A 13,659-nucleotide genomic window follows, 5' to 3' on the forward strand; every position below is an offset into this window, starting at 1 on the left:
TAATTTCAGTTTGAAGAATAAATTCAGGAGATCTGTTGTACAACATGGTGACTACGGGTAATAACAACATATTGTATTCTTGAAAATTGCTAAGAGAGGAGATTTGAAGTGTTCTCACCAGACCTTACCTTCCTTATCAAAAAATGATAAGGAAGGTAACACATATGTTAACAAACTTGGTTCAGCCATTTAACAATTGTATATATATCTTTAAATAACATGTGTTACATAGTAAATATATACAATTGCTATTTGCCACTTAAAATAAATTAATTAAAAATATTTTATGTGTTTGTCCATTTTTGTTTCAAGCTTATTTACCTGTTGGTCTTTTTGTTATTCCAGTTTTTTACTGTGTGTACGTGTCTGACAACCCAGGGATTTCCTTAATACCTTATCCACATTTCCAGACATCTTCACAATGTATTTGAAGAATGCGAAGCAATGCTGCGGCTTCATCTCGGCTGTGAGTATGGCATGCATGGACCAACAGACTGAAGGCCTTTGGTTGCATCTCAGGGGCCCTGGGGCAGGGTGCTGCTGTTGTCAATCCTGCGCAGGAGGAGGCAGAGCTGCCACTGGCCAGCGAGAGCCAACCAAGGAGGGGAGTGGGCGCGGCCTTCTTCCCAGCTTGTTCCCATGTCACATAACTCCGAGTGGAGTTTTTCTTTCATACACGGCTGGCACAGAGGAGTCTCCCATACGTATTTAAGTTGAATTAAAGTCCACTGACATGGAATCACATGAATTCACACTCATCTAAAATGTTAATGGTTCTTTGTGAACTTGGTTTCCCCCAACACTAAGTTGTTCCATGAGACAGGCAAAAAGACTCCCTGTGGGAGCTGAGCTGGCACCAGTGGGCCCAGCACCAGGCCTCTGGCTACCCCTCGCCCCTCCCTTGAGTCTATAGTAGCTCCCGGGACAGTCCCACCCTCATCAGGGCACTGAGCACCTCCCGTGTGCAGGCGCGTAGCCCTGGGACAATGTGTTGACCCTGGAGGGCGGAGGCATCCGCTTGGCATGGGCAGAAGGTGGCTGTTGCATGAGAAGCTGGGGAGAGCCACGTGCGCACACAAAGCTGGGTCTTCTTTGTGGGCAATGTGGTCACATTTGGATATGGGAATCACAGTTCCGGTCACCACGCGTGGAGTGTGCAGGCAGAGTTCTGTGGCCGTAGCCCCAGCTGGGGAACGCAGCACCTAGAACGAGGCAGGAGCAGCGAGATAGGGGATGGGGCCGAACAGGACCCTGAGGAGGCACCAGCTGGGTGTGGGAGGGAGGCTGCGGGCAGTGGAGCTAGGAAGATGCTGTATCCCCGGCTGCCTCCATCTGCCTCTCATCCTTAGTGTGCCTGGAAAATTCTGTGGAGCTCTCCTCCAGCTACATTACAAAATAACACTGTGGATGGAATCGATCCTTAAGAGAAACTGTATTTCTGGACCCAACTGCCTGCCTACAGGGAGCTGAACCTGTAGGGCCCAAAGTCTCATGCAGAGTTTGATGTACACTCACTGTCCAGAGCCCTCTCCAACTCAGCATGTCCAAGCCGGAGCTGTGGATTCCCTCCCCGCACTGGGAAACCCATCTGTTTTATTTACCCTGCCTCAGTAAATCACAAGCAGACTCCAGCTGCAGAGGTTTCAGTGACCAGGAACCCTGTGTCCTGCTCCCCTTCAGCCCAGCAGCAAGTCTCCAGGCCCCCCCAGCTGCTGCACCCTGCCCTCCAGGGACCTTCCTTACCCATGCCTGGTGTGAGAGTCACCCTTCCACCTGGGCTTTGTTCTTGCTACATTGCCAGCTCCCAGAGAGCAGGGCTTCCTGCTCCCCTACCCCCGGGAGGTGACAACTGTGCCGAGCCACAGTGGTAAAAGGACCACTGTACACCTGTCCGCTGTCCACACTCACCTACACAGAGCTGATAACAATTCTAGTGGGTCCCTGCCCTGTGCACTGCAATGACCACATTGTCCCCTCTCAGACGCTGGCATAATGCCCAAGCCCCAACCCTGCAAGCCTTGTCATGCAAGCTCCACTGTCACTTGGGTCTCTCCAGCTGTGTCCTTTGTTCCCTGCACCTATGTCTGGCCTTTGAGTTTGCTGCTCACTTTTCTGGAATGTTCTTTACTCAGACCTTCACAGGGCTGCCCCTTCCCCCACATGTGTTCCCTCTTCCATGACTCACACCAGCCTCACTGGCAGGGGCTCACCACCCCCAAAGTTGCCGAGTTCCCCCCTGCTGAGTCTCATGCAGGCACGCAGTGCCCAGCAAATGCCAGGGCACACCTGAGTCACAGTGACGGGAGGAGAGGAAGTAGGCACGCATGCTCGGCCATGGGAATGAGGACTGGCAGACCCACTTCTATCCCGCCAGAAGCTGAGTCTTAAGTCCATCGCTCAGTGCCCGAAGGAGAGACAGCTTTCTCGGGTCAGCCTGTGACGTCCCCTCAAGAACCACTGAGCAAAACTAGAGTGTCTTACAGCTGGTAGGATTTTTAAGCCTTATTCGATTTTAACACTATTGCTTTCTAGATTGTGCAATTATCTGGACATTCCAGAGACTCTGAGTAACTAAAACACAAAGGATCACCCACAGGGAGTAAAGTACAATACTAACTTTGGCCCTAGAAACATTCTCCAGTTCCTTCCGAGAAGTCTGGGCACAGGGGCAATGCACCTGGCGACCAGGCCAGGAGGGTCGGATCTCTCCTGAAAGGAGAGACATATTGTGGGCTTCCAGGGCAGAGGGCATCTTCGGCTTTCGGTTACTCAAACGGAAGGCAGAGCTGAGCTCCCGGGGTCGTTGGGTACGAACCCCACTCTTGGTAAAGGGAGGGGGGAAGGTCTCCAATGTTTTCCTTCCAGGTGTTGAGTTTTCCTGGGATGGGAGTGGACAGGGATAGCTTCACCAGAAGGTCATGGCTGTGCTGAGTCCCACAGGCGGGATGTCACTTCCTTACGTGCTAGGAACCCAGGCCTTGGGTTGAGGTGGGGACAGCCAGGGCAGGGCCCTCTCATTTGCTGACCAGTTCTCTGACGGTAAATTCAGGGTCTTCAGGGCTGAGAACAAAGGTTCGGGGCAATGCAGGAGTGAGAGTGGCCTGACTGACACCCAGACCCTCACCCAGAGGCAGGAGCCTGTGAGCTTGGTGCCTCTGGCCAGTCCTGAGGGTGGAGGAGGCACCATGGCACGGCCACATTCAGAGCCAGGCATCAATCCTCACATCTCCATGGAACAGGTTCTCACCTCAAACTGACGGGTGGGGGAGCCAGAAACTCTGCCCTCAGGGAGCTGAGAGTATAGCAGGAACCAAGCCCAGACAGAAGGATAACTCTTACACCAGGCATAGGGTAAGGTATCTGTGGGAAGAGCAGAGGAGGCAGCAGAAATAGCACGTGCAAAGGCCCTGTGGCTGGTGGGAAGAAGGGCCACATGCCTGGAGCATGGCAGGAAGGTAGGGGAATTTGGAGATGGTCCAGGTCTGGGGCTCTCTGACTGTGGTCAGATGCTTGGGTTTCCTCTGTTGTGCTATGAGAAGCCATAACAGGTTTTGAGCAGGAGATAACAGAATCTGGTTTGCCTTCCACAGCCCTCACAGGGACAGAAAGATGTGGGCAACCCGGGAGGATAATGCAGGAAAGGTAATGGGGGTGGGGGCGGCTGTGAGGCTGTGGGAACTAGAGGTGCCAAGGGGTGCCCTGGGTCTCTGCATAGGAGACGCCATGAAGGGACCAGAGAAGCTGGCTGGCCTTACCCAGCGATGTTGCATGAGCAGCCCTGAGACACGGGACGACGATGGGTCCTGGAACTGGAATGTCACTCTAGGAACCTTTCCCTTGGGACCCCTGTGCTTCTGTGTCTAGCAAAGTTCTCTAAGAGGTTTGCTTGTTTTCTCATCTCTCCCATACACATGAGTGGATCCAATGTGGAAGGTATTTCCATACTGGGGTACTAACCAGGGTTTAAAAGCTTTTGATACCTGTCATCTTTTATTGAATCTGCCCACCCTTCTCAGTGACTTGATTTTTAAAAACGTACAGATGACAAGATGGACTTGAGAATCCTCTACTACCTTTGGCTGTTTTTAAGCGAAGAGGGCAACTATTTTGACCTCTTCCCAGCCTGAGAATCCCAGGGCAAAGGTCAGCTTTCCCACTCCAGGGACCCGGGGTTGGGCTCAGGAACTCCTCCATCGCCCGGTCATCTCGCCCTTAGCGCCAGGTTGGATCTCTGCCCAGGTGCGCCCAGGACCTTCCGGGCTGGGCCCCCTCCGGCCTGGGCCCCCTCCGGCCATGCCAGCCTCCTACCTGCCGAGGCCCACCCGCCCATGGACGCCCCTGCTCTGTCCTCTCGGTGCCTGCGGTCATTCAAGACGCAGCTCCTCCCGGGGGTCCCGGAACCCGCAGACCACCGCCTGCACCTGTTGTGCCCTGCGCCCGCCAGGGACCTGACCCCTAGCAGCCGCGCCCAGGCGGCCGGGAGCCCCCCGGGATGCAGGGGACTCGGGGCTCCAGTAGGTAGGCGCGGCGAGGGGTCGAAAGGGGCGCAGGCATAGGCAGGGCACAGGGGGCGCGTTGGGGCACAAGGGCGCGGGGTTGGTGGGCATGGCGGGGCGCGGTGGGGCAACAGCGCTGGGCGCGGCGGCAGGGGTCGCGGTGGGGCGGGGACAGAGAGGCACGAGACGCAGTGGCCGGGGTCGTGGGACGCGGCGGGGGGAGCGTTGGGGCGGAGGCGCAGGGGCGCGGCGGGCCGGGCGGGGCGCCCTCCGCCGTCCTCAACCGCCCGCGTGCGTCCAGCACGGCGCTCCCGCCTGGAAACAGGAGACTAATCGGCGCAAGCCCCGCCCGCCGCCGCGCGCCGCCGCGTGTCCCCGCCCGCGCGGTCGGTCGGAGCGCGGCTCAGCGGCGCGGCGGCGGCTCGGCACGGCGGCGGCCGGGCGCAGGCGGGCGGGCGGAGCAGCGGACGGCGCCGAGGCCGCCCCACGCGCCGGGCTCGCGGCGGCGGAGCGCGCCGGACTCGTCGGGGCCTGCGGCCGCCCGCGTCTTTCAATGGGCAGCTCGCACTTGCTCAACAAGGGCCTGCCTCTCGGTAAGGCCGCGCGCGCGCATTTCCGGCCCGGCGGGGGCGGGGCGGGGGCGCGGGCGGGCGGGGGCAGAGGCGGGCCGAGCGCGCGCCCGCGGGCCGCCGCCTTTGTGTGCGAGTGCGCGTGCGCGCCGGCGGCCGCGCGTCGCCGCGGGCGGGGTGGGGGTCTTGCGCATGCGCGAGCTGCGACGTGCCAGTGCGCGTGCGCCAATGTTCCGCCCGCCCCGCCCGTGGCCCGCGCAGGTGACACAAAGGGGCCCGCGGGTCTGGGGTCGGCCCTTGTGGACCTCCGGCTCCACCCAGCCATACCCTAGCCCCATCGGACTCTCATCACACCAGACCCCGGCCCCACTCCAATCAAATCCCCTAGCCCAATCGGATCCCCGGCGCCACCGGACCCCGGGACTGCCCCAGGCACCCTGGTCCTATTAGGCCTCAGCCCCACCTGGCCCCCGCCCTACTGGACCCCAATCTCTGGCCATGGCCCCGAGACCTGGCCTCTGGCTCCAGCCCTGTCCAGTCCACCTGCCGGAGCCAGACCAGCCTGGGTGGCCAGTTTGACTTACGGGCCTTATGCTAGGTTCCTCCCGGTTATGGTCCCAGGAGGGTGGCACATGCTTGCTGCTGTGTGTTTCACCTGCTTCCTAGCTCACTGCACAGAATTAACTCTAAGCGACTTGCTTTATAAGAAAGAGAGACCTGTCTTCTCAGCAGCTGGTTGTGTGGTGGCCAGGGAGGGAAGGTTGTGGCCCTCACACTGGGGGGTTGTCCCTGAAGAGCAGGCGCTCAGCTGCCCATCCGTCATGGCTGTTTTTGTGCTTAGTTTTGGAAGCAGGGCTCAGATCACCATATGAGTTGTTTATCCATTTTAAAAAATATGTAGAATCTTAATGGTCCAGCTGATGGGGAGGGCAGCCCTTCCCCTGACAGCCCTCAGCTGGGGGCCTGACGTAGGTAGCCATTCACGTGGTCTCTGCACCCGCATCGGCTCTGGGCCGCTAGTTCCCACCTTGATAATTCGGGGGAGTTTGGATTCAGTTCTGCTTGTCACGAGGGCACCTTTCTCCGTTTGCTGTGTGCTCTCGCTGGCAGGAAATGCAGCACTGGGGGGCCTGAGCCTGAGGGCTGAGCGCCAGGAAGGGACTAGGCTTGGTTGGGGTGCCCCTGGGCTGCTGACTTGGGGTTAGGCATTAGTCATGGCCCTGGCCCTGGAAGCACCTTAGCAGGCCACTCTGTCTGCCGGTGGCCATTTTGCAGAGCCTGCCATGTCAGCTAGGGCCTTCCTCCTGGGAGGGGCGGTTCCAGGGTGTGGCATGGGAGGGGCGGGGTGGGGCGCCTGGATGGGTGAGGGGCTCCTCTGGCTTTTTCCTCTTCCTAGCCGTCCCACCCTCCTGGAGGCTGTGGCCATCCTAGCTGGGAAGTCAGGGCCAGAGGCTCCTGGCTCCCAAAGGCCTGTGAGAGGGAGGAGGCCACCACTGCACCTGAGTGGGCAGGGTTGCAGGTTCTCTGGCCAAGTGCCCAGCCTAGCCCTCTGCCTCTGGGCATGCTGCAGAGGGCTGCCTTAGAGCCTGTGCTGTGTGTGGAAACGGAAGAAGCCGGCAACCTGGCCAGGGCCCAGACCCCTTCTCGCGGTGATGGTTTCCTCGTGATCACTCAGGACAAAATGACGTTCTAGCTAGTAAAGAGGGAAGGAAGTCAGGCTTCTTTCCAGCTCTGAACAGGAATGTGGTGAGTGAGTCAGGTTGTAAGTGGGGCCCAGAGCCAGGACGGTGGGCGGGCTGGGGGCACAGGGTGGTCTGCTTCCTCCAGCCCAAGCCTTTCCTCCTCCAGGGCTCCTATGTCTGTGCACTCCCCCATGTCCCCTGGGTTCCCCGTTCACCGTGTGTAAAAACACGTCAGAGCACGTGTTCTGTATACAGAGAGTGCAGAGAAGGAACCCCCCTCCCCGCCCCATGTTGGCATCTGGGGGCCCATGAGCTGCGTGCAGGCCAGCTCCCATGGGAGTGGTGTCCTCACTGACCTCCTGGAGGAGTGACTACGGTGGGCAATAGTGCAGGTGTGGGTGCCCCGCGGTCAGATTCTGGCTGTGCCCTGGCCGGGGTGGACCCTCTCTGTGTCCCCATCTGCAACACGGGGTAACCGTGGTGATGTGCACGTCAAAGCCATGAGCATGTGTGGTGCTCAGGGCTGCGCTGGGCCATGCAGTGGGCACGGGGGGGCGGCACTGTGCTCAGGAGCCGAGTGTTTACTGTAGTTACTGAGGACAGCTGCAGTCTCGGAGCTGCCCTTCGTCCAGAAGTTTGTCAGTGTTGCTCTGCCGACCTGGGGGCTGTTAGGGAGGTGGGTTCCAGCTGGGACCCCACCTGCCACCGTGTCTCACTCTGGGCACAGCCTTGTCTGTTCCGCCAGAGCTGCAGGTGCCTCTTCTCTTTCTGTGGTTTTACCGCCTGTCTTAGGGCATGTGCTTTAATTTGGGTGTCGTCTATAAAGACATAAGCACTTGTCTGTAAGCACTTGGGCTGCATCTGGCCTCCCATGGGCACCCCCGCTGACCACTCAAGCGCTCTTACGTTCTTCCCACTGCCCAGCCTCAGTTTCATCCTGTTCGGCCTTAACTAGGGCCTCTCGTGGGTTCCCTGGAATTCCGTGAGACGGGTCCATGGCTGGGGATGTCCCTTCGGGACATGTCAACCTGAGGACACTACAGTGGTGGGGAGTCCTGGCTGGGGGGGGGGCTGGTCCTGCCTCTGCTGAGGTCCTGGCGAGGTTCCCGAGTCAAGCCCTAGCCTGTGGGCCTGGGCCTGGCTCAGGAGTGACCGGAGGTGCAGGCCTGTGTGCCTCTGCCTGCCGCTGGGGCACTGCTGTCTGGATGCTGATTGTCTGGCAAACTGTCACTTGATACGTGCTCAATACATGTGTACTGGAGGAGCACTGTGGCAGAAGTGACCACCTCTGCAGGAGGAAGGCCCCATGCTCAGAGAGGGCCAGTGACTCCCTCAGGGTCCCGTGGCGCGATTCCAGTCAGCTCGAACCAGCCCAGCAGTTTTTTAGGTTTCCCTCTGTCGACTGTCACTTGCCCTTTGAACCTCATGTGGCCAGCGCCTGGGTAGCCGGGACTTAGTTGTTGGCAGCTTGGGACAGTGGTGCTGGGAAGTTTCAGCTGTGCCGCTGCGTGTCACCGAGGCCCGCCCGTGGGTAGATCTGCGTGCCGCCCGTGATCTGATATCCCCGTGGACTGCCTAAGTCAAGGCATGTGCACTGTGAGGTTTTATCACCCTGTGGTGACTCCTTCTAGAAAGATTTGCAGTTTTTACTCTGCTAGTGGTAGGAGGGAGGACGTGTCTGTTGGTGCTGACAAGCTGAGGCCTGGCTCAAAGCCCAGGGTGTCCAGGATGTGGAGGAGGCAGCCATTTTGCCACCTGAGCCATTTGTGCCACATGACCTAACCATGTCACTTGAGGGAAAGCTTGCTGGCACCTCTCTTGGGGTCCTCTGACCATCACCGGACGTCCGCAGCTGTGGGGTGGACGTGTTGAGCCCGAGTGCTCCGTGTCTGCGCAACAGCTGGCGCGCCGCTGCCCCGCAGAGCGATCCCTGAGGTGCCGCCACACCGGTGACCGCACATGTGCACGGTCTCTGCCTCCGCGAAACTTGGTGTTTCTCCCACGAAGCCAGAAATCTCTCGGGTGTCCATCGTCAGCTGAATGTTAACCCGAGTCACCTCTCTGGGTGGTCCCATAGCGCCCCTGGTCAGCCCCAGACCACTGCCAGCCCTCGTGGGCAGCGAAGCAGGGTGAGCACTGGCTGGCTGGGGAGGCTGGGACAGCAGCGGACACTTTCCGCACCCTCCCTAGGGTGGCCCTTGCCTCCCCAGGCCCGGCGTGGCTCACACTGCCCATCTGGGACATGGAGGCCTGTTCTTCAGTGTGAGACATCTACGTTGTGTGACTTCTACGTCTTGTGGCCTCTTTAGGGTGTCACATTTGGAAGGGCAGGGAGAGTAAGATGGTCCTAAATAACGTGCCAGTCTTTCAGTGAGGATAAAGTTCTCATTTCCTGCGGGAGTTTTGCGGTGTCCGAAAGTCCACAGGGTACCTGTGTATACATGCACATAGATGCCTGGGGACATGTGAATCCAGGACATGCCTGGAGATTAGTCTTGGTGGCAAATCGTGCCTTTTAGCACAGTTTTTGTTCCGTGTCTTCCCTGATCTGCAGTGCAAGCGCCAGCAGGCCCCGAGGAGTGGAGTGCCTCCCTGTTTCTCATGGATGCTGTCCCTATAAGTACTGTGTCTGTGTCAGGGTGACGTTGGTGGTGTCCATCCTGGTGGGGGTTTCCATGGCCCTGTGCTCTCTGCCCAGGGGCTCCATGTTGTCCTTGGGCTCCCTCGCCTTCTCTGGCCTGTTCCCGGCAGAAGCTTGGTTCCCTCCAGGCAGCAGGTGGCTCCATCTCGGCCCGGAAGGGTTCTGGGTCAGCTCCTGCCCTGGGCAGCACAGCCAGGTCCTAGTCCTCGTGCCTCCATGCCTGGGCAGCCAAAGCAGACGCTCATGAACACCCAGGTGCTGTTTCGGTGGGGCTAGCTGGCAGGGCAGCTTTGTGCGCAGAGAAGGCTACCCAGGCCAATGCCAGCTTTCTAGCTCAGAGTAATACCTAGAAGGGGATGGGACAGGGCAAGGCCCTTCCAGTTGGAGGGGAGCCCTTCTGGGCAGTGGCATTAAGGAGGGGGTGGCAGGTGGCCCAAGGAGCTGGCCGCACAGTCCTGTGGGAAGCCTGTCCTGCCGGAGGGTCTGGCTGTAGGCAGAGGGAGGAGCTATGCTGAGCTTGGTTTCTTTCTCAGGATTGGGGGCGCATTTGGAGAGTCTTAAGCAGAGGTATGATGTACTTTGTCTTCTGTGAGGACAGGGAGAGGTTGAGGCCGTGGTGGGGGCAAGGGAGCTCTCAGGACCAGGGAGGCTGGAGGGATGAGGGGGACAGACCATCATCAGTGGCTGCTGAGTCTGAGCCTGAGCAGGAGGGGTGGGGCCCGTTACCAAAGCTGGGGAGGAGAGGGGCTGCTCGTGGTGAGTCTGGGACAGCCAAGTTTGGCAGGTTTGAGTGGCCGGGATGCTGGGGTCCTAGCTGGTCGGGGCTGGCGCAGCCTGGGGTGACGGACGACAGCCCAGAGCAGGATCGTGGTCCTGCTGAGGTTGTCCAAGGGAGTGACAGGTGCACCTCCTGGTCCCTCCCAGGAGTAACTACCTAGTGGGAAGGACCCACACCCAGCACACGCATGGCTCAGGGCTGAGTGGGCAGGCATGGCCCACAGGAGGGAGGAGCCAGCCAGCTGGTGACGTGGGGCACTCAGCACAGTGCCAGGAGGCCCTAGGGTCATCTGGCTGGTGCTCTGTGGCAGCCTCCTGGGACCTGCTGTCACCAGGGAACCTGGGGGGCTGCTGTCTCTTGCCTTGTCTTTAAAATAAATTTTTATTTTCAAACAGTTTCATATTTACATAAAAATCACGAAGAGGGTACAGAGTCGACACATAGCTGCACTCATCCCCCCGTTTCTTCCTGGTTTGTGTTCTTACGAAGTCAGAGCCGGTACCAGTGTCTGCGAGCGGGAAACAGCCAGATTTCCCATGTTGTGTTTTCTTCAGACACCGCGACGCTAGGCTGGAAGGTGTGTGCAGCTGTGCGGTTCTGATGAGGGCCGGGGCAGGTGGGCCCCTTCCAGGAGCCCCATGCCTTCACCTCAGCGGGGGCAGGTACAGGTGAGTCCGTCCTCAGCAGGTACGGAGTCCTTGACCCCTGGGAAGGCCCGGGGGAGGCCAGTTCCCAGGTGTGAGGCAAGGTGCCCCAGGGCCTCTGGGCCCTGTGCCAAGTTGGGGCTGCAGGACTGGGCAACAGCCATCAGCAGGGGAGGCCTTGCCTGACATGGGGCTGCCTCGTGGGTGAGCTGTGGCCCAAGGATGGGCAGGTGGCGGAGAGAGCTGTCCCGGCGTGGAGGAGGCCACGCCTGCCCCAGGGTGTTTCCAGGATTGGGGCCTCTGTCTACCCTGAACCTCTGGTGGTGTTAGGGGAGCCAGTAGCTCTGGGTCCTGCAGTGCAGGGTGCAGCCCCACAGCCCGGGGAGCTCTGCGTGGCTCGGGGCATGCCTGCCACGGAGTCCTCAGCCCTCCCTCCTCCTGCAGGTTTGCCTGAGGAGCTCTGGGCGGCTGGGTGGGCTTTTCCGCCTGGACTTTCCTCTCAGAGCTGCTAGTCTGGCGAGTATTGGCCAGTTGTGATGAGCATTGAGCAGTATTTATGAGTATTGACAAGTACTGACTAGTTCTGGGCTAGAGTGAGCTGTATTGATGAGTATTGACTAGTATTGATGAACTCCGACTAGTACCGGGCTACCATGAGCTGTTTTGATGAGTATTGGTGAACATTGACCAGTACCGGGCTAAAGTAAAACATATTGATGAGTCTGAACAAGTGTGGATGGTGAGGTGCTGTGTCTTCTGGCAGGGCTAGCTCTGGGGGGTGGGCGCGTATACTCATGCAGTTTTCTCTTGTCCTTTTAGTTTCTATTTCGTGCAGGATATGGGTGTTGGGCATGCAGCCTAGCAGTGCAGGAGGCCTCAGCACAGGTCATGTGACCTGGCCTGGGGGCAGGAGCCCTTCCTCTTGCATTAGAGTCAGCCCCTGTATGGAGCCCTCGTGCCAGGGTTGGGGAGCAGGCACTTGGGCAGCTCAGGAACTCTCCCGAGGGCCGGGTAATTGGTGCTCACTTCTATCCCCAACCTCCCAGCTGCATCCCTGACAGCTCTTGGCTGTCTGCCGGGCAGGAAGGCCCCCAGGTGCTCCTTGCCCTGTGTGTATCTGGGTGTCATGGCCCATGCCCTCAGCTCCCTGTGCTGAGCATTGTTTTTGGGAGGATCTATTGACGGTTGCTGGGACACTGCGTGCAGGGATGGTAGGTGGCACAGTGCAGGGCCCAGGCGGGCAGTGTGGGTGGAACACTGGGAGCTGGCATCCCGAGGCCCTGCCCCAGGCAGCCTTCTTGGAAGTCCAGTGTCCCTGCCTGGTCCCAGAGCCCCAGGAATTGGCAACATGGCATAGAAGCTTCCAGAACCAGCAGGCAGACCCACCACTGCAGTTTCCTTGCCCCAGCCTAGGCAGCTGCACAATCTATGCCTTCGGCTCCTGGTTCTTGAATGCTGGGGGGCCTGGGTGGGGCCAGAGGCCATGGGGGTGGCTGTAGCACCAGGAGCTGTTCCCATGTCCGGGTGACCTTGGGGGCCAGCCTCAGGCTTGGAACCACTAATGCAGGGTGGGCATCTTGCCCGTCTTCGGCAGGAGCCAGGGGCCCTTGGCCGGCAGCAGCCCTTGTATTCCAGGTAGGTTCCAGCCGGCAGCCTCGGTGTAGCAGCGCAGCAAAACGGTTCACTTTTTTGGTGGCGTTTCCTGGAGCTTGAGAGTTTTAGTCGGCCCTCCATGGTGTTTTAATGTGTCTCTTGTGTTTGATTTTTAGTAAGACTTTGAACCCGACGCAGGCTTCAGTGGTTGCCGTGGATCAGAAGCATGAGCGCTTTGGCTCGAGACAATTAAAGACGTGGGATGAGGCTCCGAGACAGGACGCGGTTCTGCCTGGGGATTCTGAAGATAAAAAGCTTTGAAAAGTCGAATTCATGGTCGTGGAAACCAAGCCCATATTAAGAAATGTCAGGTTGGTAGGGGTCCTGGAGTCTGAGTAGGTTGAAGCCGGTCTCTGCAAATGTGTGAAGGAGGAACACTGGGGACATGTGACCTCGCTGTCCTTAATGTTGGGGGGTCTGGCTGTGTGGGTGCCAGGCCCAGCTGCCGCCACAGCTTGTGTGCACTGGGCAGGAACACGGGTTGTCCCCCAAGGCGAGTTCCCCTGTGTTTCTGGTGGGCCACCAGCAGCAGGCAGCAGAGCGCAGCCTCGGTTAGGCCTTCACACAGCATCTGCTGTTGGCTTCTGTCAGAAAGGGTCCCCAGAGAGGTGCGCAGTGGGTGCTGAGACCAGGTTTTGCCTGTAGTAGACCAAGGGTGGGGCCTCGGGGCCTGTGGAGCCCCAGGTGAAGACGAGGAAATCCCAGCCACCCGCCACCCGGCCAGGGAACAGGAAGGGCAGGACCTCAGGTTGTGGTTGAGTTCGCTCCTTTTGCCCCTTTGTGTTCTCAGGCCTTGGAAGTGCAGAGTTAGTGAATATAGTCCTAGGTTATGGTGCTGCTGCTGAGAGACTTAGTCCAGCACGGGTTAGTCACGCCTGGCCTCCTCCCTGGGCATGTTCTCCAAGCCCACCAAGGGCTCAAGGGCAGGTTGTCTGGGAGACCCCTGGCTTGGTGGTCTGGGGCAGCTCTGTGGGTGGGGGTAGGCCCCATGTGGTGGGGCCTGGTGCACTCGTCTTCTCCCCCTGGACTGTAGGGCCCCTCCCCTTCCTTCCAATGAGGCACTGGGCCCTGGCCACACCAGCACCTGGGCGTCCTCCCCAGGCAGTTCTGACGTAGCTGAGTTGTTTGCAGGGTGAAGCCGAGCATTGGGTTCCCACCAGGTTGAGCCCCAGGTGCACGGTGAGGTGTCTGCTGCC

The 13,659-nt window shown here is 59.1% G+C and overlaps 1 protein-coding gene across 7 annotated transcripts in view; it reads left to right on the plus strand.

The window, feature by feature from the left end:
• Positions 1–4,859: 4,859 nt before the first annotated feature.
• The window catches only part of CTBP1 (C-terminal binding protein 1), a 34,198-nt gene continuing 25,398 nt past the window's right edge, over positions 4,860–13,659 (plus strand). For 2 of the 7 annotated variants that reach the window (XM_012783378.3, XM_012783381.3), the window contains exons 1-2: positions 4,860–5,089; positions 12,580–12,774. In XM_012783378.3, the coding sequence (XP_012638832.1) occupies positions 12,768–12,774 (7 nt within the window). In that variant the 5' untranslated portion in view covers positions 4,860–5,089; positions 12,580–12,767. Of the gene's footprint in view, positions 5,090–6,791; positions 6,812–10,720; positions 10,835–12,579; positions 12,775–13,659 lie in introns of those variants that run through there. The other 5 variants (XM_012783376.3, XM_012783377.3, XM_012783380.3 and 2 more) reach the window with 4 other exon arrangements.

Source organism: Microcebus murinus, chromosome 16 (genome assembly GCF_040939455.1).
Source record: "Microcebus murinus isolate Inina chromosome 16, M.murinus_Inina_mat1.0, whole genome shotgun sequence".
Taxonomy (NCBI): domain Eukaryota; kingdom Metazoa; phylum Chordata; class Mammalia; order Primates; family Cheirogaleidae; genus Microcebus; species Microcebus murinus.